Source organism: Bactrocera tryoni, chromosome 3 (assembly GCF_016617805.1).
Source record: "Bactrocera tryoni isolate S06 chromosome 3, CSIRO_BtryS06_freeze2, whole genome shotgun sequence".
NCBI classification, from domain to species: Eukaryota; Metazoa; Arthropoda; class Insecta; order Diptera; family Tephritidae; genus Bactrocera; species Bactrocera tryoni.
This window is the reverse complement of record NC_052501.1, coordinates 39,199,923-39,226,320: the sequence shown is the minus strand read 5'-3', so window position 1 is coordinate 39,226,320 and position 26,398 is coordinate 39,199,923. Positions and strand designations below refer to the sequence as shown.

General features: G+C 38.0%; 1 protein-coding gene across 2 annotated transcripts in view; it reads left to right on the top strand.

The window, feature by feature from the left end:
- Positions 1 to 10,014: 10,014 nt before the first annotated feature.
- Positions 10,015 to 26,398, top strand: part of LOC120772846 — a 30,937-nt gene continuing 14,553 nt past the window's right edge. For both annotated transcript variants that reach the window (XM_040101661.1, XM_040101660.1), the window contains exon 1: positions 10,015 to 10,438. In XM_040101661.1, the coding sequence (XP_039957595.1) occupies positions 10,150 to 10,438 (289 nt within the window). In that variant the 5' untranslated portion in view covers positions 10,015 to 10,149. The remainder of the gene's footprint in view (positions 10,439 to 26,398) is intronic.

The window sequence follows — 26,398 nt, the reverse complement described above, 5'->3', positions numbered from 1 at the left end:
GATGACAGCACTTTTATTAATTTTTAACAAAACAATTATATGGGAATTGGGTCCGATTTTATCTATTTTTACACTATCAGAGAGCTATCTAAAATATATTTATGTTATATGCAGTTAGAAGGCCGAGTAAATGAGTTTTCTAAAACTTTTTATGAAAAAACTTTTAAATTTATTGATCCAAATATTATGGTATTTTTTAACTGTATTTTAAGACTTAGTATTAATAAAAATATTTGTTTGTAAAGGAAGTACAGCTGATTTCCGAAAGATTCTCTCAAAAAAGATGCTTTGCGGTGATCACTATATCTCTTAGCTGAATCCTCTGATATTAAAAAAACCATATATTTTGTTAAAGTAATGTTAAATATAGTAATTAGTTGGAGGAATAAACAAAATATTTTTTGTTTTGACAAAATAGCGATTTAAAAAAAAATTGAAAAAGAATTGACCAAACAAAACAAAAAAATATTTATTGACTAAAACAAAATGATATTAAATACTTAAAAATATACTTAAGGAGCTCGTGTTAAAATTTGAGTCTAATCGGCTTAGCCGTTTTCGAGTAATGCTGGTCATCGACTTTGGAAACACTATTTTGAGAAAAACGCGTTTAAAGTTTAGAATGCACTTCCAAGCACTCTGTGTGTAACTTTGAAAATATTCACCGAAACGATAATAAATTTTCTGTATTCTTAAATATACATATTTGCATTAAGAAAATAGAATAAAAAAATCGATTTTTTGAAAACCCTTTAAGCCTGTTAGACAGCGAGACCACGCCCATTTTTTAAATATTTTCAAACCACAGGTGCCCCTTAATGCGATTCGTTGTACCAAATTAAAGCTTTATACAAATCTTAATTTACGGCATTGTTATAATACCGTTAGAATACTGAGCTTTTTATGGTGCCAAGGAACATGTACAACAAGTTTTATGACGGTTTCTTAGTTTTTACTCTAAGTCCAGCTTGCATAGATGGACAAACAGACAGACTCCACTCTGAGTAGAACTTTTCAATTGGTCAAATTAATGTGATTCATAAAAGAACTTAAACACGCTAACGCCTGTAGATATTTGACATACGTCAACTAAATCGTACAGAACTTTTAGAGAAAACATAACTTGAATACCACTCTCGACAATAAGTAAATGTTTAACAATTCGTTTCTTGGCTTATTTTGATATCTTTTTATTTGAGTTTGTTCTTATTTTGTCAGTACCAGAACTATAAGGAGCACCCGCCTTAAAAACCCAAATTATCAAAAAGATAAGCTGACATGGCTATAGCAAAACCTGTCAAAACTCATTTTCAGGACGTATAAATAGTTTTTCTATGTATATTAGCAAATACGTTCACTTAAACTTATGGACTACAGTTTAATTATTATCACAACTAATTGCGGATGATCTTTTTCCTTACATTTGATTATGGGACTTATTTCTGTTTTCATTCGAAAACAAGAAAAAACGCTAACTTTGGCTGCACCCTTCATAGGTGCATTTCTTCTTTATATGTTCAATTTGTATGGAAGCTATATGCAATAGTAATCCGATCTGAACAATTTTTTTGGAGATTATATTATTATCTTAAGCAATAATCAATGTCAAATTTCGTGAAGATACCACGTCAAATGCGAAAGTTTTCAATACAAGACCTTGATTCCGATCGTTCAGTTTGTATGGCGGCTATATGTTATAGTGGACCGATATCGGCAGTTCCGACAAATGAGCAGCTGCATGAAGAGAAAACGACGTTTGCAATTTCAAAACGTTATCTTAAAAACTGGGGGACTATTGTCACATTACATCATTCCCAACCAATCACAACAGCACAAATCACATCGTACTAAATTAAGTCACATCACCTGCTATCATGTGATATGTTTCAGTTCCATCATTTCACACCACTTTAAAGCAAAATAAAGTCACATCACAGTGTAGCATACCTAGCAAAAAGCAAGGCAAGTGTGCTGCGGTCGCTGCCTGTTGCCTCCACAGGTGGTGTTCTGTTTCTTAGTCATTTCATGTGTGCATACTCTCCGCTCGTGTGAATTTTTCACAGAGAGCGATTGGCAGCATACATATTGAACGCGTATAACAGTTAAGCGATAGGAAATATTCTTCAGATATTAAAGGCGGCATTATTATTCACCTGAATTAAGTATCTTGTCTAATAGAATAAAGTCCATATTTTGGTTGTTTGCCAGCAACCACTGGCTTTATACAAATACTCATAAATTTGGTGTTGTAAATGAGTACATTTTCCATTTACACTTAATATTGTTCCTCTGTTTAGGTTTTTTCAACATTTTTTATATTGAAATCAGAAAACTTAGAGCCTCCAAATTTTTGCTAAATTTTATTTAAGTTTTCAACTGTAATTAAGAATTTTTCTTAAAAACATTTTGCTAATTGCAAGATTTATCGCTTTAATGGCACCCATGAAGAAAAAAGGTAGAGTGGCTAACCTAAAATCAAACCGACATCCAATGTGTCCGGTAGATGGCTATAAGGCTCTAAAGACCTTACTTTCTCACCCTTGTAATTTTCGAACTACATTCAATTTCGGAAAATTACTTAATCATCACATTCCTTGAATGCTCTAGATTGAATTTATGCAAAAAATAAAATAAATTTTTTGAAAGCGTCACACCCGATGGGCACGTTCTGTAGGACGTGCTTATACGAGGCATTGCTGTTAAATTTGGATTACGATTAGTTATTAATTAGATTAAATTTGAAAAGGAATGGTACTGATTACATAATTCTCTTTTTAACAATTCCTGGTTATTAATTAATTATGATTACAAATAATCCAAAAATAATTTAGATTAGTTAGGATTACGAGAAAATAATCAAAAATAATCAAAAGTAATCAAAAAAGTAATTGGTTACTTTCAAGGATTATTTTTGATTATTTTCGATTATTTTTAAAAAAAATTTGAAAGCTCATCATTTTATACTTACATTTCGTTTTGAAAAATTTGCATTGAAGTTATTCTGAACAAATAAAACAAAATTAGATAGTTTTTGTATACAAAATAAAGGTGTAATCACTTCAATAACAAAACAACCAATAACATTTTAGTACTTCCTAAATCAAAAAAAAAGGAAAAAATACATGGAAAAATAATAAAGAAAACAAATACATTCAATTCACAAAAAAACAGTTTTATAATTTATGTACATATGTATATTTACGATTGGCCTTCATTACAACTAATTTTTCGAAAGAAAAATCAGACAATGATTGCCGCCTTGGACTGTTGACGATCCCGGCAAATGCCTCCCTTAATAAATCACATTTTTGGTAAATCTCGTCAGCACTTGCATTGTCATTTAAATAGCTGAAGAACTGCTGTTTTATTACGGATCGTTTGTCAACTTTAATCTGTTCTTATGGAGAAGAACTTACTTCAATTGCATCATCTGCAAAGTCAAATCTTTAAAATGAAAAACAAAATAAATGTACGCATAAGCTTCGGGCATAGTCCACACATTATTAATTTTCCTTTCAAAATTAAAAGTTTTACAATTTTTGGCGTAAAACCTGTAAAGTGTTTCTAAAACTCTGCTGGTTATATTTTCGACAGTTAATTCTGGCAATTCCGGATTTGATCTCAGCGACACCTTGACCCATTTCATTTTGATGCTTTGAGTTAGCACTGTTGCTGCAATTGCAATATTTGCCTCAGGCTTCAACATGAAATATGGTTGGAACCTTTCTCTTAACCTCTGTTCCATTTTTAAAATAAGAGATGATAACTGTTGCAATTCCTGAGATCTGCATAGCTTATGCAGCCTATTGCTCAGTGTCACAAGAGTTGGTATTAAAAATCCTGTAATAATATTATTATAAATTTATATTTTAAAGAACCAAAATATGAAAATGCCATAGATAATGTTGCTTTCTCCTTGAAGAAAGTCCAGGGCCTTTGCAATTGGTTCCATTAGCAAATTGTACATTTACAGGTACTGTGTGTATCTTGCAGAAAACTGTGGTAAAGTCAACTTATCACACAGATTATTTAATTTTTCTTTGTAGCAAAGTAGTTTTTTAACTGCGTCATGCAATGAGTTCCAACGAGTAACAACGCGCGAAACCAACGATGATCCCAGGTGCCCTTCAATTATTTCCGACGACTTTGGCCACTTGCACTTCTTCCACAAGTTGTAGCATTTATCGAATGTCTAAAAAAATTAACATTAAACACATTTTCACAATTACAAACCGTTTTCATTGCATTAAAAAAATATGTTTCGTTACATTTTTTCAATTTCAACGATTATTTTTTTAATGCAAAATAATACCACGAGGTAACCTTTCGTGCTCTTTTTCGGACTAGCTGATTTTTTTTTATCGATTTGAGGACTTTTAGGACTTTTGAAAGATGATATCTCTCTTATTGTTTAAGTTGTCCATCTTATGAGAAATGGTATTGACTGTTCTCACTTATTTGTAAACTGTGGTGCAATGATAATGGGATTTGCATATTCAATATATGTTATCTGATATAAAATCCGTTTTATGAATTAATCCAAATAAAGACGATAAAATATCATTATATATTATTATGAAGGAACATGAGTGCCATGTTTCGCCATGGAATTTCAAACTTTACTTCAGTTAACGGCAGCACAGCTGAAAGAATATTTGTATTGAGAACTCACCTCTATACACATATAGTGCCACTTACTCCTAGCTGAAATTGTTCTGACATTTTTTTGATATAAGCACTATTCGAAAAATTTTTCCAATAAAGTAGGCGGAATTCATTGAATCATCTGAATGAAATTAATTACAAAAGCAAGTGCAGCAGTTCTACAAGGTGCTTTCCAAAGTAAACAGGACGTAAAAAAATATTAAACAGAACAAATGGTTTTTCGGCAAGATCAATTTATTTTATTCAAAATAGTCTCCTTCTGCTTCAATACAGTTTTTTGCACGGTCCAAAAGCATGTCGAATGAGTGTTTTAGCTCATTGGCCGGTATGGCTGGAAGTTGCAAGCCTTTTGAATGGCCTCTACGTCTGTATAACGCTTTCCTTTCATGGGCAAATGCATTTTTCCGAAAAGGAAGAGTCGCACGGTGCCATATCAGGTGAATACGGTGAATAGTTAATGAATTAAATATGATTTTTGGTCAAAGAATCGTACATTGTTGGGTCAAAATACGATAAATCGATGTTGTGGAGATGTGCAATTCCATTTCCATGAATTTCAATGATGATTTCGGCTGGTCTTCGATGAGTTCACGCACAGTTCCGATGGAATTTCCGGTGATCACGGATTTTGATTGGCCCACATGTTGATCGTCATTTATGTCCTCACGACCACTTTGAAAACGTTGAAACCACTCGTGCACTCTGCTATGGAATAGACAATCATCGCCATAAACTTGTTTCATCAATTGAAATGTTTCGGTAAAAGTTTTACCAATTTTAAAACAAAATTTAATGTTGAGTATTTGTTCGAAGCTCATTTTCGCACCGATAACACAAACATACTGACACTTAAAACTTCCAATCAATGAAATGTCATGAAATTCTCACTGGACAATCGATAAAGATAGCAGATTCTAAGTTCACTAGTCGACATATAGATGGCTCCACCTGGGAACGACAGATTCAAAAACTTACTTTGGAACGCACCTTGTATCCGCTATATTGTATTCATTGTGAAAACTGACTGACCAAACCAAAGTCCTTGTATGGAATTTTTTTTAATTTGACAGGGTTTCTACGCGAAGATCGGCATAGGTTAATGTCGAATTCAAGATAAATGTCTTCAGGAACGAACTTTTTACTCTACACTTTTGAAAATTGAAAATTTTATCTAATTAAAAATTTAACTTTTTATTCAATGTATCTAATTTACTGGCGTTAAAAATTAAATTTTCAATAAAAATGAAATTATCAATTTTTGATCGCAGACAACGGAATTAAGAATTGAAAATATTTTTTGTACATACGGGGCTCGGCACTCGAAGTATAACCAATTAAAAAAGCCATAAATTCGGTTTGGAAAATTATTTTTATTTATTTTAAAGTACAAGATGTGTGAAAATAATCATTAATTCAGGACCAAGTCACTGCTCGATATGACCACCTTTTGCCTTAACTATGACCTTGATAGAGTAAAAAAAGGAATCGCAAGCTGAACGAATGTGACTTGCCGGTATTTTGGCTCACTCACGGACAATGGCTTTCTTCAGCATCTCGAGACTGGTGTACTTTTTACTTCGGACCTTGCCTCCAAAATGGTTCAGAGAGAATAATCCATTGGATTCGCATCTGGTGAATTCGAGAGCCATTGTGTGGTCGTTCTGAAGTTCGGAACGTTGTTTTTCAACCATTCTTGGTTCACTCGCGCTTTGTGAGACGGTGCTGAGTCTAGTTGAAACGTCCATGGTTTGCGACCGATATGGTTGCTTGCCCACGGCTTCAAAGCAGCCTCCAGAACACTTTCCCGATAATACGTCGCATTTACTTTGACGCCAGGCTCGATGAAAACAATTGGAGAGCGCGCCTCTGCGGTGACAGAGGCCCAAACCATTACTTGTGGCGGGGGCTGCCTCCTGGTGGCCAACCGATGACTTAGATTCTGGTATGAACGGTCGGTCAAGTAAACACTGTCGTTTTGAGAGTTTACGAATTGCTCAATTGGAAAAATTTTTTCGTCAGAAAACGCAATCTTCGGAATTGGACCACTTTCGGCCAAGCGAAGCAGCTGCTTCGCTCTCTCAAGTCTTACTTGTTGCTACTCCGGTGTGAGATCATGGGCCTTTTGGAACTTGTAAGGCTTGTCCTTGAGCTCATTTTTCAGTATGCGTCGGATGCTGCGGTCGGATATTTTCAGTTCTTTAGACATTTGATTGGCATTTCGTCGTGGATTTCGCTCAAGTCGCTTCTTCACTTTCCGAACCATCTCACGTGACATTGCAGTCTTTTGATGACCAACTCCATGGCGTTTTACTATGCTACCAGTAACACTGTAACGAGTTATGGTGCGATAAACAAAAACTTTATTCACATTAAGGTGTTTGAGCTCACGAACAATTGCTGGTTGTGATTTTCCAGCTAAATATAAAGCAATCACACTATTACGTTTGAATTCCATCGCTGATCACTTTTTTTTTTTGCGTTCACTTTTGGCAAAACGCTTTTGTGAACAATACTCCGAACTGTCATTCAGCAAATTTATAAACAGCTGATTCCAGTGCGATAGCTGCGCGAACGGTCTGAAATTGGTTACACTTCGAGTGCAGGATCCTGTGTATGTAAATATGCACAAGTGGGCACTCCGAGCTACAGTGGAATACCGCAAGGCTTGGTCTTAGGACCTATGCAATTTGATTTACGACGGGGTGCTAAGAATTCATCAACCAAAAAATGTTGAATCAATCGCATATCCGGATGATGGTAATGGTAGCTAAACATTTACAGGACCTCCGGCTCAAATGCAATGACTGCATAAATGGTCTGCGTCTGCGAGATTGCTTCAAAGCCACAGCTGAAGTATTTGGGAGTAATATTGGACTCCAAGTTAAAATTTAAATAACACATGGCGTACACTTTCGGCAAAGCAAACGAAATGTAAATTTTTTTTCGAGAATGACACCAATACCAGGCTGCGTGAGTTCCAGCCGGTGATTTTTAATAGAAAAGCAATGACTTCCGTGATATTGTATGCAGGACCAACATGTATACAGGCGTTGGACATAAAATCATAGGCAAGACCAATAAAATCAGTGCATAGGCTTTCTGCAATACGAGCAATATGAGCGCTTTCCGAAAGATGTCAAGCGGTACTGCTGACGTACCTGCCAACATGCCGCCCGATGACAACCAAGTTGACGAACTTGCGCAACTATACCAACTATCAGAGCCGTCTACAAGGTGAAAAGAAACGAAGATAACCAATAGCCTCCCCATATGGTAGCAGCGGTCGCAAACCTCATTCAAAGAACCCACAGACAGATCCCAGACATTCATTCGTGGATAGACAGACACATGGAGACCTGAATTTCAACCTAACCCAAATACAGAGTTGCCATGGATGTTGCAGAAAGTATTTGTTTGAAATTAATAATGACGTTAGTCCGTATTTTCCGACGTGTACAGAGTGCAAAAAAGACTCTGAACCCGTATGATTCCAGTGCCCCCCTTTGTCAAACATAAGGAGAAGATAAATTCTACACTCGGCGGTGGTGTAACGGTGGAACATTTTCAACATATATGTGTCCGTCTTTTGATAAATGGAAAGCTGTCAGCTCTAATTATGACAAAACTAAGAAACTTACAATACATTACGGATCAGTCAGTCCGTACAACTTATTTTTCTCTCCCATGAAATCATACCTAATCCGGTGGTTCCGTGGAAGAGACATCCGTTGAGGTTTAGCGGATTAAAGTACCGCTCTCCGGCTTTTGATGTTTACCTCTACTTTAAAAAAAAAGATCCTATTAGAAAAGCGCCTGTGAGAGGTATTATAGCTCCGATGCAGCCGAAGTGATCACATTGTCGCGAATTTGAATGATATACAAATCTAAGAGCATTCAACGATACATCGTTTTATTGCAAATAAGGCACCATTTTTTTATTAGGACCAGTCATCAGACAACAAAAACTTGATGACGTATGTCCTTAAATGCGGTAAAATGTAATTTATGTAACCTAATATGATTTGTAAATATTTCCTGGTAAACTCACTCACCATTGAGCAATTAAAGCCTCCAAAACATATTTCAATTTCACTTAATTTGTTTTCTGCACTTTAGTAATTCTTTTGTGACGAATTTATTATTGTTTTTGCTGTTATTTACACACATGGCTATAAGAATAAACATTTCCCTTTGTATTTACACAAATTTCTACGCCAATTTTGTACATATTTAATAACTGCATTTAAGTGCATGCGAGTATGTATGTATATATGTATGTATGTCTATATGTCCATGCATTTGTATGTAAGTTTAAGCGCTTTGTATCAAACTTCAAAAAAATGCCTAAGCTTCGCTACACAACAGCGCACATATCGGCCTACAAGCGTAAACTGTGCATATGTATGTATGTAAATATGTCTGCTGGCATTCACGTTCAAACATACATATGTATGTATGTGCGTTTGCCAACAACAATCACCACTACAACACTTTTGCAATTTTCCTTTTACACTCTCATTCACAGACGCCACAACGCTTCGCATGCCCTTCCAATTCACCTCAACCACCAACACGAAATTGCAAACTGTTGGCAGCTCTATGCCGAGCAACCAACAGCCGACCATTATGTATCCATTGGCTGCGCAGAGCCACTTGCTGCGCAGCACAAGACCAAAAGCGAAACACAACAGCGACGACGAGTGAACGTGTGTCTGTATGTATGAACGCCAGCAGCAGGAGCGAGAAGCGCCTGTGCAAAAGGCTGTCACCAACACCAACGCACAAAGCCCGTACTCACTCACACTCTGCATTGTGTGCTATTATATGTTTGTATGTATGCTGCATGGGATGTTGCTTGTTTAACAGCAAAGCTGGCTGGCTGGCTAACTGGCGGGCAGGCAGCAGGTGGCATGTTAGTAAGCTTCGTATGAAAGCGAAAAAGTATACGAGGCATCAGTGCGCGCGCACACAAACAAATATATGCGAGGTGTGGTGTGGTTGGCAGGGGGTGGTGTGTGTGGTATTGGGCGCTGGGCTGAGGTAGGTCGGCTTGGGTTGCGTGCTTTTTATTGTTGTGCACACATACACATACATATACATATGTATAGATATTTATGTAGATATGTTTATTTGTTTGCGTTGTTGTTGAATTTTAGTTGCTGTACACGCAGACACTCTCAAACACACACACACATGCGCGTTACTATGCGCTTATATACATACATATACATATTTCCGTATACATATAAGGGGAAGCCAGGGTGTAGCGGCGTGTTGGCGGCAGTGCGGCAGCAATCGATAAGTCGCACTGAAGTTGCCAGTAGTATTTTGGCTTTCGCACGGTGCATGTTGGCTTTTTAGTGATGAATAGAAGTGTTTAGACTGAATTTTTCGCGCTTGCAGCAAAGCAAACGGCTAGTGGTGTATTGATTTTTCGCATAACTGCTTGTTGCTGCAGTGTTTCAGCACATTTGCATTGGTGAAATGATGGATACGCCTGAGATTGTGGTTAAAACTGAGATGGACTTCGACTTCATTGCCAATTACACGGGCGAAGGCGACACGCAGAACTCGCACAACTCACAGGCCGATGCGTGCAACACAAAGGCAGCGTGCTTCAGTGCCGGCGTGCAACATATTGGCGCACGGTTGGACACAGTGCATGGTGAACAAGCAGCTTCGGGTGCGGCAAACGTTGGTGAGAGTGATGACGTTAGTTTAATGAAGCTGCTGAAGCAGTTCGATTTGGAGATACTTTATACAACGCTTAAATGTAAGTGGTTCACAGAAATATAGTACTTATACAAATATAAGAGACAGATATAAGAGACAATATTATTATCTATACATATCTTTACATGTGTTTATATGTATGTGTTCATATTTTTTTGCATAAACAGTTTAAAGAAACCCTGTATATGTACATATGTTAGAGCAAAAAATAGTAAGACTTTGCTCACAATTTTAAAATTCTTAATTTATTCTTCAAAAACTATGTCGTTCCTCAAAGTAATCCCACTTGAACCCAATACATTTGCGCCAACTTTTTTTCCAATCCTCGAAACAGTTTTTAAGTCAATTTCCGGAATAGACTCCAATGTGTGTAGCGATTCACATTTAATATCTTCAATTGACCCTAAACGGTTTCCCGTGAGGCGTCGTTTGAGTTTGCTGAGCCAGAAGCCACACGGAGCTAAATCAAGCGAATACAATGGTTGTGGCACGATATTGGTTGAAAATTTGGTGAACAACTCACAAAGAATCAAAACAGTATGCAACGGTGCATAATCGTGGTGCAAAAACCAAAAGCTGTCGGCCCATAATTCCGTCCATTTTCTAAGAATAGTTCTCGCAAACGTCGCATAACACTCAAATAGTATTCCGTGTTGACAGCTTGGCCAGTCGGGAGGAGTTCCGACTGCACCACAGCTCAATAATCAAAGAAAACTGTCAACATAACGTGTTTTTTCGGCTTGGCTCACCTTTGCCACGAAATTCAGACAATTGATCGTCTGTTTCTGGGTCGTAAGCATAGTAATAATACATTTCATGACATTCTGGTAGTCGGAAAGTATTGCACAAACGTTAACGCGACGCTGTTTTTCGAAAAAAATAGTCATTTTGGAACCAATTCGTGCTTTCACTTTTCTTAGGGTCCAATTATTATTCAAAATGGTCTTCAGTGAACCATCCCATATTCCAACTATGACTCTTAATCGTCGATTTTCAAGCACAAATTCCTTAATTATACCTTGAACAGGGTATATTAAGTTTGTCACGAAGTTTGTAATACCCAGAAGGAAGTGTCGGACACCCTATAAAGTCTATATATAAATGATCAGTATGTTGAGCTGAGTCGATTTAGCCATTTCCGTCAGTCTGTCTGTCTGTCTGTCAGTCCGTCTCTCTGTCTGCCTGTCTGTATATATACGAACTAGTCCCTCAGTTTTTAAGATATCGTTTTGAAACTTTGCAAACGTCATTTTCTCTTCAAGAAGCTGCACATTTGTCGGAACTGCCGATATCGGACCACTATAACATATAGCAGCCATACAAACTGCACGGTCGGAATCAAGTTCCTGTATGGAAAACTTTTGCATTTGACAACGTATCTACACAAAATTTGGTGTGAGATATTGATCATAGAAATAATGTAATATCGGAAGAAATTGTTCAGATCGGCTTACTATAGCATATAGCTGCCATATAAACTGAATGATCGGAATCTAGTTCTGGTATGGAAAACTTTTGCATTTGACAAGATATATTCATGAAATTTGGTATAGATTATTTTCTAAGGCAACAATGTAATCTCCGAAAAAATGTTTAAGATCGGATTACTATAGCATACAGCTTGCATACAAACTTAATGATCGGATTTAAATGCTTAAATGTAAAATTTTGGCATTTGACATGGATTATTGCTTAAGGTAATAATGTAATATCGGAAGAAATTGTTCAGAGCGGCTCACTATAGACAAAGAAATGCACCTGTGAATGGTATATTAGCTTCGGTGCAGTTGAAGTTAACGTTTTTTCTTGCTTTATTTATGTGTTGATGTGGATGGCCGTCCTGGACGTGGATCGTCGTCAACGTGTTCTCGACCTCTTTAAATAATTTGTGTCATTGAAAAGCACTTATTCATGACATACAATAATAACCGAAGGTCTTTTTCAACATTCTGAACGTTTTGGCACCAGAAATTTTTTTTCGCACACAAAAGCACTTTATGTTCTTCAGAAAGACAAGCGTATACTAAACACTAATTATTACTATTATTCTCTGACATTTGACACAGATGTTATTTACAGTAATACCAATCTAAAAAAATATTTGCTCGAATGGGGTTTGTCGTGAAATTTAAATTAAAAATATTACTATTTTTTGCCCACAGTAGTATGTTCGCACATACTTGCATCAACAATAGCATGCTAAGCACTGTCATACTTCATTTATATCGCTTAGGAATTTGAGAACATATTTACAACATATGTATATATATGCAATTTGAATATATGAATATGTATGTACATAGTATGTATACCCATACCCCTGAAAGTATGCATAAAAGTAAGAAAAAGCCAACTTCGCTTGCATCGAAGCTATTACAAACGAAGCTCACAAATACAAAAGATTGATTCTGATCGTTCAGTATGTATGACAGCTATATGCTATAGGGGTCCATTAAATGAGCAGCTTCTTGGGAAAAAGAAGGTGGTAGCAGAGATCGATATATCAAAAGCTGAGAGACTAGTTCGCATATCTGCAGTCAGACGGACATTGCTAAATCGACTCAGTTGGCCATGCTGATCATTTATTTATATACTAGTGGAGCCTCCCACGCGTTGCTGTGGTATACATTTTATACCATTATTCATATAATTAAATATTCAATACAGTGAAAGTTTTATTTACGAATAAAGGCGAAAACGTTTTTTCGGTACCTGCTTTCTCAATGTCTGGTTACCAGCCTTTCTGTCCAGTTAATAGAGTTGCTCACTTAATAGATTGTACATCATTCACAAATTGTGGAACCGGCCAATGTGCATAGTTAATGGAGAAGACCGCTTAATAGAGCTTTAATAGAGCTTTCACTGTATTATTTATTTATGAATTATTCTATCCTATCCTATCTTCTAAGTTCGTTCGAACTGGACACAGTGTGCTAAATTTTGCTAAGATTGGTTCAGTAGTTTAAGAGTCCATCGCGCACAAACAACGTGACACGCATTTTTTATATACTTATAAAGATATACATATGTTTAGTCTATAGGATCCCCAGTGTTTGCTTCTGGGTGTTACAAAGTTCGTGGCAAGCGACGTATACCCTGTTCAGGGTATAAAATTATCTTATATGCAGTCACATATGTATAAAATGTATACACAATTACAGCATGCTGCTTATAAATATGTACATACATACATATGTATGTATATGTCTAAAAAAATGTCTACAGATTTCTGCCCCAACTTAGGTATAAGCCTGAAAAAAACTCAAATATGCACATAAGTACATTCTTTTCCGTATCCTTTCGCCTATATACATATGTATACCCAACGCTAACTTCATCTACTCACTCGCCTAAACACCGCCTTTTCGTCATAGAAGCGAGTGGAAGAAATAAAGGAATCAAAAAGCCCAACAATAACTAAAAAAAATGCACATAAAAACCATAACAACACAACAGGCTTAAATACATACATACTCACACGCCCATAAACATGCACACATACTTACCTGCAAAAAAATGCTGCTAAATACTATGCGCGCATGTATGTATGTGTTTGCATTTTTTATTGAAGTCTAAATATGCGCACAAACAGACAAACATAGACTAATTCATATACATACATACATGCATGTGCGTGTGTTTGTTTGCTTGTCTGTTTGCAAAAGCATAAAAAAAATTCGCTCATGCCAATATTTGCTATTTTTGCCTTTGCTCTTATCATGCCTTTGCATTTCGTTTTGCCTTTGGCATGCGCCAGCCAACCACCGCCCCAACATACATACAGACAGTGCCATGCTCAGGCTTGCCAATGCACGCCACCATTGTGTGCGTGTGTTTATGTGGCGCATTACTTGGGGGAGAGTGTAGTGGTGACTCTGTTATTGTTTGCGCCGGCGTTGTTGTGCTGCGTCGCTCACTTACTTGCTGTTGTGTGGTGTGGTGGGTGTGTTGGTGCGCTCCTTGGCCGCTTAGCATTCAAGCGATTTCGCTTAATTCCTGCTATACGAGCGCTGTTACGAGATGCCAGTTCTCTGCGTGTGTGTGTGTGGCACTCTACGGCACATAGCTGTAACTGTTATACATACACTCCAAAAGAGAGAAAGAGAGTGGTAATGCAGTGCGCGCTTGTGAGAGTCTTTCGTTTACAATCGAAAACTGGTTGTCGTTTGCTCGTTTCGTGGTTTGTTGTGTTCCAGCGCGTGCAACAGGGCAACGGAATGCGTTGGAAATGTGAACAGTCGTACATAACGGTATGCCTGTTGAGTAGGTTAGGACGACATTGAGTAGGCTGTTAGTGAAGCGATTATTGTTGGTACTTAACGGTACATGTGTATGATATATTATGTAAGTGATGCTATTAACCCCTCTGTTATGTTAATAAAAAGTTGCACATGTGATGTTAAGGTCACGGAATGACCTAGTCGGAGTTTTGTAAGGGTATCCTATAAAAACCTTATGATTTTAGTTTTTTGTCTAATATTTCTTAATTTTGCTGACTACAAATTAAGTTTAAATTTAACATTTCATAGTTGTATTGATTATAATTTTATTTTGTTCTTAACATTTCTTAGATTTTTTTTGAAAATAAATGAATGCGGAGCCACCTGAATTGTTTTTCTCTTTTTTAGAGCGTTTTCTAAGAGTTATTTCACCCTGAACAAGGTATAGGCCAAGTTTTCGAGAATATCTTGCGCTTATATGTTTTTGACGCATTCCAATTAGAGTGAATTTCTGTCCATAAAACCTAGGCTTTTAGCGCCGAGAAGACAGCTAAGGGCCAATGATTAGTTTGCCTCTTGCACGTATAAGTTTTTACTAATTGGTCAATTGTGTCTACTCCAGATTTTGTAGAATTATAAAAATCTTTTATTTCCGGCAACTTCTTGGGATGGTTTTCAATAAGATTTTTGTTATGATGAAGAGTGCTCAATTCACTAACCATTTTACAAGTATACTTTATAGCAATGCATCGAACAATGATGATATCCAAAGAAGAAACAACTGTTTAGTAGTGGTAATTGTCTTATTATTCCTCATAGTGCCCATCAATGTTATGTTATTATTCAGTAAAAGTAATGCCAAATCTCGAGTTGTAAAAAAGTTATCTGTTTGTTATGTTCCGTCATCCCTACCCACTTATCACATCCAACCCTACCCGTGGTTTTTGGTTTCGTCCAAGTTCTGCTGAATCTTTTCCCAAAAATATTTCAAAATCTAAGCAAAACTCTGTTCGCATATCCGCAGCTATCCATACCTTTATACCGTATTTACTTGGCTTGCTTGGCATGTAAGGTAAGAATGGGCATCTGCCTCTAAAAGAAATTAAACGCACATCGACTGTTACGTTTTCATAGGGAACAAACAGTAGTGGTACGTTAGCTACCCTTTTCCCGTAAAAATCCCGAATTGGAGCAAGTTTATCATATACTCTCGCTCTGCGATTATCTCTGTTAACGAACCTCAGCACACAAGTTAGTTCTAAAAACCTTGTAAGTGACATTACAAAGCAAAATATTAGTCGACCGATAAACGCCTGTTCTAAATTATATGTATTTTAGCAATTACATATTGTATAAATACGCAATTTGAAGAACCTCCTAATATCAAAATACCCAAATATCCATTAAATTCTATTTCATCAATTGGTTTATATTTCTCTCCAATTTTTCATCGCCCTTGATGTTGGTCAACTGCAACACAGGTCAAATTTTTCTTTTATATTTCATATTCGGCCAACTGAATATACTGTTACCGGGGTGTTGTCGAATTATATTTTCTGTTCTGCCTCTAGTGCTGTTGATGTCGGTGAAAAGTACACGGGAATGTTACTTATATCAGCTTCAGCAATACTGTCTTCTTCTTCACTAGCAATGTACCATACTTTCCAGAAGATTCGTCATCTGGCAATTCTTCCAATACATTCTCATCGACCTCAAAATCACTATACTTATCAATATCCACAATGTCTTCCATTATTGTCTGTATTTAGGTTACTGTCAGACAACAAATTTGCTGAAACAGATAATACTCCATCGAAATCAATCAAAACACTCACCGATGCTCGGTTACGTTTCATTTTATAAAATATCTACAATGTCTGCCATTTTACACAAAAATTAATTCGCAAAAATGACGCGAAACTTCCTCTTGCCACTTTGAACAGTAGATGGTCACTGAATGACCTTATGCTGCCCACACGTTAGTTTTGATTCTGCCATGTTTTTTTATCAAATCATAAAAAATACTTTGCAATTTTTCAAAGCGATTTCACTCAATGCAGGCATTCGTAAAAGGAAATCCCAAAATTGTGTATCTTTAATGAAATACATCATAAGCAAAAATAACATAAAAAGGTCACGAGAAGACCTTAAGGTAACAGAAGGGTTAAAGAATAAACAATTTTTTGCGATATTATGGTTTTTAACTCCACATAGTTGAATTGACGTTAAACTTAACTTCAAATCAACTAAACTCTTTTTTTGGTATTACGAACTTCAACTATTCTCTGTCGAAGTTCCATTGGTGTTTCAAAACTGAAAAGTGAAGATTTGACAGCTAAGACTTAACCGAAAAATCGAAATAATTGAAATCTGTTATTGCTCACAAACAGGTGAAAAAAAGCTATTAAAAGGGACATTACTTTTGATTTATATTACGATGACAAAAATGTTGGGGCCAAAACAGATGTGCAGCACAAACGAAAAAGCCTTAGTCATCACTAAAATCTTTTGGGACTTCCTAGAACCAAGTATAGTAAATAAAGTAAAAAATGGCTTTTAAAAGTTGCTTGCACGTCCCCTTTAATTAATGTCTAGGTCCTGTTTCGGGTTGGTTTTTCACGAGCTCGACAAAATGTTTACCTTATTATGCATTTTTATCTTAATTATTATATAAAATAGTTTATTTTCCCGTTTTCCATTTTCTACTAATATTTTTCCTAAATAAACTCAGTAATATTTAGCTACAAATGCTTTGTAGCAGTTGCAACTTTCTTATATTCTAGTCAACCCCACTGACACGGGATTAAAACCATTATGTCAAAAAAAAGTTGAAGTTTGCCTACGCCTCAAACGAAAGTTGTTTTTTTGTGTTGATGTCAACAATACCGCATTTGAAAACTCTAACCAAAATCCATTCGAAAAACGATATAGTGTCAGAAAATCTGCGGTTCCGGAAGAGTCTGATAGCATTTTTCGCGACCATACCCCTTCGTGCTGTATCTATGGTCAGTATAAGCCATAGTTGGATTGAACTTTAGTGCAATACTTATGTTGATGAGCGCCGCTCGTTGGACGTTTTCAAGCTTCCTTGAAAGTGACTCCATATATACTTAAGATGTTTTAGGTTCGATTCAGCGCCAAACCCGTCCAAAGCTGCTATGACTTCTGGCGTTGAAGGCACCCTCAATATCTAGGAAGGCCATGATTCAGTTGCTTGACAACATAACAGCATATTCCAGCTGCGCTGGTTCGGTCCCGAGATAGGTTTGAACAATTTTTTCGTCTAACTCATATTGCGTACGCCCAAGGTCGTTAAAGGCTGTGCAAACTTCTTTCAGCACACCGAAAGGTACCTCTCCATATTGCTTGGGAAGTGAGCATCAAAGACTATCTTCAGCGTATCTTCCCTAATCAAGACTCACCTTACATCTCCAACGTGGATGGCGAGGACACGCCTGAACCTAGAGGATTCTTTATAGGCCACTCAAGTGGGCTCTGTTGAATAACCTGTGCAAGATGTACTAATTTTCGCGAGTTCTATGGTCCACTATATGGGTTTGTCTTGAGTCTGGTAAAGTCTCAGTTTGTATTTATAAGATATTGACAAGAGTTTCTAGAACATTTTACATCTTAACTGAACCCGTTGTGCTTGTAGTGAGAGAAGAAGTGATCATCAAGAATCCTCCAGTCAGAGATCAGATATACAATTGCCTCCGATTTTAGCGGGAGGTCAAGAACCTCTTCTCTGCCACATACAAATAAAACAAATTTGCGACTACAATGAATTCAAAGAACGACTCACCTCTATGATTAATATCCCAATTACCCCAAAATGATTGTTGTTAATTCGCCCGGCACCAATTATTGCAATGGTTCCTATTCACAATGCTTCAGCCAAGCAATTTCTCAGTAATAAGAGAGTGGTTCCACTTCCTCCTTTCCTATGGCATATATGCTGAGATTAGCCAGAATTCTCCGGCGACGCAGTTCAGTCTTGCCGTGAACACCTCAGCATTGCCGGAATTATGAAATAATGCTAATTAATTTCGGCGCAGCGACTGATTTCGGTAGGGTCAGTCGGGTCCGACAAGACATCGCAGCCGATTGGAAGTTGCATCACGACAACGCCCCGGCCCACACCGCCTTTCTTGTGAACAGCTACCTAATCAAGGCATCCCTGCGCTTCCGGAGCATCCCTAAAGCCCTGATGAGGCCGCTGGAACCTTTGTTTGTTTCCTTGGGTTAAAAGACCGATAAAAGGGGATCCGAGCAGCATGCACTTCGGCTCTCAAGGCTATTCCATAGAATGCCTTGCGTGACGCCTTCAATGCTTGGAAATCGCGCTGGCAGCGCTGTATTCGGCCACGATTCCTGGATCAGGACGACATCGGTTCCGTCTTGTTCCGAACGTAACAGTTAATAGGCGGAGGCCACACTTGCATATTTCGTTTTTTTTGTTTTAAAGGAACCATCGCCCATCCTGGGATCACATTTGCATAACTTTAAGGTGGCGTTGCATCATATTGAGAGATTACATCTGCGCACCTGTGTCCAGGTTGTGTAAAAATCTACTCTCCCGAATTTACGGCTTGTCCATAAGTCTAGATCTTTTATTAGCTTGGCCATCCATCTGCCACGACTTTCATTCTCCCATCGTCGTTGCCATGTTGTTATTGTATCTTTTCTTATTTGTTGTATTGCGTTCTTGTTATTATCGGATGATTTCTTTAGTTCCCACACCTTATTCATTTCATATGCTAGAAGGTCAATTGGGGCAAAACTGCTTACAACTAATATTGCATCGCCTGATACTGTTCGTCTTATGCCTAGGTAGTTTACTGCTTTTTGTGTCCTAGGATTATCCGTAGTGGTGTGTATGCTTATCTCGAGGGGTATGTGCTTTTTTATTAGTAATGGTAGCTCTGTTTTCTGCGTAGCGAACGGGAGGTTGTGTGAGTGGAGCCATGTTGCGTTCGTATCATGACCTGTTTCAGCTTTCTTCGCACTTCTTCTGTGTATCTTGCTGTAATGACTGCTGTAATATCGTCCGCGTAGCAAATTAAGTTTGATTCATCTGGCATTTCTGGTTTTTATATAGCGTCGTAGCTGATGTTCCACAGGTCTGTGTCTAGAATGGATCATTGTGCTGCCCCTGACGTAACCGCTATTTGTCGTGAACCCTCTCTAGTTTCGTACAGCAGTTTTCTGTTGCTAAGGTAGCTCCGCACCACAGCTCTGAGGTAGTCGGGGATTTAAAGCTTTTTTCGAGAGCGTCGAACATGTAGACCCATCTAGCGCTGTTGAAGGCGTTTCGGACATCTAAAGTCGCCAGCAATACTATTCTATTGTATTGCTTTCAATGACTCATCTTCCGGATCTAAAGCCGTGTTTGGATAGTCCTGAAGCTTCGTTGATAGCCACATCGAGTCTGGGTGTAAGTAGTCTTTCATAGAGCTTTCTCGCTGTGTCAAGCATGCATAGTGGACGGTATGCTGATGGCAAGTTGTGGTCTCCTTTTCCCTTACTCATTAGCACAAACCGTTGTTTTTTTCCAGGATTCAGGGAATATTCAAGCAGGTGTTGTTCATGTTCAGTAGTACTGCCGGCCGCTCTGCAGCGATTATTTTGAGCATTTCTGCTGGGATCTCGTCCGAACAGGGTGGATCAGTACTCCTTTTTTCGTGTGTGGGGAATAGTGCGTTAACGATGTGATCCATTGTGGCAGCAGTTAAGTCAGGTGGCTTTGCTCGAGCACCGAATGTCTTCACTACTATTTTATACCCGAGTCCCTAGACGTTTCTGTTAATACCCTCGCGTAGTTCCTTCCATTTTTCCTTTTTGCTATTGTCGATGGCGTGCTTCAGCTCCTTTTTTTGCTGCTTTGTATTGGAATTAATTTCGAAGTATTCGGTTTCGAAATGTTCCACTTTCGTGTTCCAGTGTTTTTCCTGTGCTGGTTAGCGTTTGTTCCGGTATCGATCGTGAAGGAAATGTACTGATGATCGCTGCTAGTGTAATCCTCCAGGACTTTCCATTTCTTTATTTACCTGCCATGCGTTCTGATGATAGGATAATGTCTGGTGTAGTTTCCTCGCATCCCGGTCTTATAAACCTGGTTGCATTTCCCGTATTGAGCACTATTAGACCTAGCCGCACAGCTATTTCTAAAATGTTTCTGGCGATAATTAGTTGACCCTCTATAAACCTGGCTATGCCCTCAATATTGCCGAGCTTTTCTTGGAATCACTGTATGCTATCGCTTGGCGTCAAGTAGCAGCTTATTACTGTAAAAAGGTCACTTTTGGCCGAGAATAAACCGTTGCCGTTCCCTTTGTTTACGGTGATGACACTACTCCTTGGTGGTAAACATATAGCAGCGGTCGAGCTGCTATCTTCTAGCCAGATACCTCTCCCTTTTTTTTATACTGCTCGCTTATGATGATTAACTCGTAGTCGTTCTCCATCACCATTTGCGAGAGTAGTGCATCAGCAGCCTTGCATCTATGCATATTGGCCTGAAGAATATTAATTTGTTTTGGTATTTCCTACATATATACCATACATTTTGCGGAGCCCGGGATATGGTTGACTTTTTCGTGTTTAGCCTCTACCCAAAGGCAGCATGAAGAGGCTTTGTGCACTCTTTGAATTTTTGGCCTGGCTCTCCTATCGGGCCCTTTGCATCCCAGGTGATGTGCCCTGGTCGAGAGCAGCGAAAGTTCCTTTTGCGGGTTTCTTTCAGTCGAAGCTTGCAGTTAACTCAGCCAATTTTAATGCGTGCCTGTCGCATCAGTACGTCAGTCTTATCCTCATCGAGCGTTATATATGCCTTGACCTGCTCTCTTGTGTAAGATGCTGTTATATTTATGGTGGAGTCTTCGACTATTCTGTGCGGTGGTCTTGAGTGCCTAGCGGAAACTGGTTTTTGTGTGCCTCTTTAAGATTTACCTTGTTACGGATATTCTTAAGGACCTCGGAATAGCTATTTCCTTCTACTGGCTTTATGATCACGGTCTCTGATTTGCTCTCTGATTTACCGCCATATTCCTCCATTGTTGTTTCTCTTTTGCGTTTTTGTGTTTTGTTCCTTGTTTTGCGGGGGTCTTGTCTTTGCTTTTTTAGGCAAGACTTTTTGCCACTGGCCATCCATTTTATTTCGTAGTCGCACTGTTTGTCGAGGCTCTACCGGGCTTATCGCCCGCCGTTTCAAGGTTATTGGCTCTGGGGTTGTGATGCGTCTGCTTAGATGTCCGCGTCTTTTCTCATTTTCTGTGATGAGCCAGTTTCTGCGGTAACTCTTGATTACGTCGAAGAGTTCATCTAGCTGTGCCGCACCGTTCTTGACATCCATGCTGATGTTCTTTTGCTTTGCCATCGCCGCCATCATAATTTGCACGATACCCGTGGATTTTTCCAAGGATTGCTATTCCTCCCGTCTCAGTTGAGTAATGTACTCCTGCTTCGGTAAGTTTTGATGTCCTTCTTTGGTGAAAACGGTTCTTCCCTTCTCTTTGTTTTGCTGGTGATGCTTGTGTGGCCGGAGTTTCCTTTGAGGCTATCTTTTATCCAGTTTTGTAGGGTTGTTTAGGAAGTGAGTGTAAACTTTACAAAATATGATCGATTTATCTCTAGAAGTTTATGAGAAAAAAATTTTACAATTTTATCATGCTCTAAATTCCAACCTTCAATAATTTTAACAAAATCGGTGATAACCACTTGACGTGGTTTGACCCACGTGTCTTTTTTCTAATATTCCTATGTTACAGTGTGAAAATAGGCGAAATGGGACTACAACCAAGCCTACTTCTCATAGAACACAATTTAAGATTCCATTTGATTCTTTCCCTTTTCAATACACAACAATATAACGGAATAAAATTTTGAAGTAATAATCCCTTAAAGTACCAAAAATTGTCCAAATCCAACCAAACTGTTCAAGACCCTGCGTACCGAATATGTGAGCCCCAGTATCTGTAGTTGACTTTTGACAGAAATTCAGGTATAACTTGACCTATCCTCCTTATAACGATTACCAGGATTTTCGAATATCTGGCTGACTTTGCTCCATATGATTGGTGATTGTTTGTGAGGTACCTCATTAATAATAGTTAATGGATAATATCGGGTGGATACTTACCCTACTCTCATATATTACATATAATGACTTTCGTTTTTCTAACAAATCTTATGCCGAATTTGTCGGCCAGTATATGAGTTATATAGTGTATATGTACTTTTATATATATGTATTGTTACATTCCTATTCTCTGGCTTTTTTTTACATCTTAAGGTATTTCCCCGCCTTTAACTCTTACTAGTTGCAAGAGTATAAAATGTACGGTTGCACTCGAACTTAGCCCTTCCTTACTTGTTTGACTATAGTTTTTCTGTTTTTCCAATAAATTAGATACGAAGTCAGAGAAAAAGTGTTTTAGATTTGGCTAGCACTAATATCATCATTGACTTGTATATCTTCGAACCATTTCATCCTTACTATAAACGACAGTTCTATATATTTTTTTTATATTGCATATCTTTATTTACAATCTGTCGTAAAACAATAAGTAAATGTAATTGACTGATATATGTAATTCACATTGATGCATTAAGTGCAATTTGGCCTTAAAGTAAGGGTGTTCAGTAAATGTATCGTATGATTATTTTTGCATTAACTACTTAATTAGTTCTTACGATCTAAAGGGCAGGTCTAGAGGATGCAGTCTTTGAAGTCGTCGTGTGTCTTCACTGTTATCTAATAAGTTTATGGCGTGTGTGTTGGGATGGGAATTTAGTCTTGTGATGCATTTAGAGCTGTATCTTTTTATTTCGTCGATCACCGTAGATGTGTTCAGATCCTTGTGGAGATGGATATTTTTGATATACCACGGAGCCTTAGCAATCAGTCTAAGAGTTTTTGACTGGTATCTTTGAATAATATTTATATTGGATTTACTTGCAGTACCCCAAATTTGAATGCCATAAGACCATACAGGTTTTAACACAGCTTTGTAGAGAAGCATTTTGTTTTTCAGACTAAGTTTAGACTTGGGGCCAAGCAACCAATACATTTTTCTTGTTTTAATTTTGAGCTGTGTTCTCTTGGCTCTGATATGTTCACGCCAAGTAAGTCTTTTATCTAAATGTAATCCGAGGTATCTTACACTATTGGATTTATGAATTATGACTCCATTAAGATTTACGCTGGGGCACTCTTCTTTTCTCAATGTGAAGGTGATTTGAGCAGATTTTGAGGCGTTTACCGAGATATTCCAGTTTCTTAGCCAGGATTGCAATTGATATAGCTGTGCTTGTGCGGTTTCAGCAGCTTCACTAGCCGAGTAGGAGGATGAAAGTATAGCAGTGTCGTCTGCGTAGGTGGCAACTATTAATTTATCGTCTTCTAAGTATTGGCATGTCTGCGGTAAAAACTGTGTAGAGCGTTGGTCCCAGAACACTACCTTGGGGACTCCTGCTTTTATCTCGTTTATGTCCGAGATTTCGTCTTGAATTTTAACGTAGAAATGCCTGAAACTCAGATAGGATCTGAGGAAGAGATAGAGCGGGGTAGGTAGTATCTTTTTAATTTTGTCCAGTAGGCCTGAGTGCCAGACTCTGTCAAATGCCTGCTGAATGTCTAGGAAAATCGCACAACAATACTTCTTCTCTTCCAGGCTACAAAGTATAGATTTCACAATACGATGGCATTGTTCCGGTGTGCCGTGCATTTGTCTGAAACCAAATTGGCGATCTGGGATGATCGATTGCCTTTCCAGCTCTGGCAGTAATCTTCGAAGAAATATTCTTCCGAGTATTTTCGAGAATATTGTCAGTAGGCTTATTGGTCTATATGAACATAACTAATTTTCCGGCTTGTTTGGCTTAGGTATCATAGTTATTTCAGCACATTTCCACTGCGTAGGGAAATGACTTAGTCTGAAGCTACAGTTAAAAAGCAACACTAAACATAACAGGCATTTCTTGGGAAGATTTTTGATTGTCCATGCGTCGATATTGTCGTGACCTGGAGACTTTGAATTTTTTATCCGCGAAATTTCCGACTGAACTTCTGAGAGTCTTACGCTTGGGCATGGACTGTCGATGTATTCTTCAACGTCCCGACGTTGGCTGGTACTGTTGAAGTTAAATGGCTCAAATGAAGCTTTAAGATGGTTGGCAAAAGCATGAGCTTTGCTTGTGTTTGATCTACACCAAGAATTGTTGGCATCTTTTATTTCAGCATCATCTAAATCTCTTGTTGAGTTAATCTCCATGTTGAGATTAATATTGGACTCAAGTCGGGCTTGAAAAAGTTGTATGTCAGATCTCTTATTTAATATAAGCTGCTTCTGAGCAGTGACGAAAACAGGCGAATTAAAATTAATAATGAGAGTGGAATGATCTGAGCTAACAGCAAAAATCGATTAAATCAGGTATCTTGTTAGGATCAGTGGGCCAGTAAGTGGGCCTGCCGGTAGAAAGAACATTAAGATTTTTTTCTGTTATACATTTGTATAGTTCGCGACCTTTCGGATTAGTAAGACGAGATCCCCACCATGTATGTTTGGCATTGAAATCACCACCAGCCAGAAATCGACTGCCCAGTGAAAAACGTAATAAATGACTTTTTATCTATTTTGAAACGCGGAGGTAGATAAAGTGCGGTTATGGCGACTCCTCCATTAACGCTTGTGATTTCAATAGAGGCTGCTTGAACTGAAGGCAACGAGATTGGTTTTAGTAACTTATATTTTAAAGCGGACTTAACAATAATAGCAGATCCGCCATGTACTTTACCATCAGGATGGTTGCAAATAATAAGGTCGTAACCATTAATTTATAAAAAAGACTTGATAGTGAAATGAGTTTCGGATATCATAAGTATATCTATGTTTTTTGTTACAATGAAATGTTCGACTTCCGAATTACTTAGTCCATTGGCGTTCCAGATAGCCATCTTTAGACTTAATTGCATAATTTTGAAACAAGGGAAGACATCATGGTTAATAGCGCTGAGGTCAGCTCAATTTGTTTAGAGATCAGAGCTTCTAGCTTTTCTTAATTATTGTGACTGCATGCAGCAGTGCTTTGTTGTCCTCTTGTGATATCTGCGTAGTTTAAGTTGTTGTAAAGTGGTTGCTCGGTACTTAAACTAGTACCGACTTTAGGCCTTGGATTATTATTAGTCGACTTAGTTGGATCTCTTTTGCATACAAGTGCCTGATAGACTTGATAACCCTTGTAATTGGCAGTATGATTTTGCAAGCATGGAATGGTCTAGACCGCACTTCACACACCTGAATGGCTTTTTATACTCTCGCAACAATGTTGCTAAGGAGAGTATTATAGTTTTGTTCACATAACGGTTGTTTGTAAGTCCTAAAACTAAAAGAGTCAGATATAGGGTTATATATACCAAAGTGATCAGGGTGACGAGTAGAGTCGAAATCCGGATGTCTGTCTGTCCGTACGTCCGTCTGTCCGTCCGTCTGTCCGTCCGTCCGTCCGTGCAAGCTGTAACTTGAGTAAAAATTGAGATATCATAATGAAACTTGGTACACGTATTTCTTGGTTCCATAAGAAGGTTAAATTCGAAGATGGGCAAAATCGGCCCACTGCCACGCCCATAAAATGGCGGAAACCGAAAACCTATAAAGTGTCATAACTAAGCCATAAATAAATATATTAAAGTAAAATTTGGCAGAAAGGATCGCATTAGGGAGGGCCATATTTGGACGCAATTGTTTTGGAGAAGTGGGCGTGGCCCCGCCTTCTACTAAGTT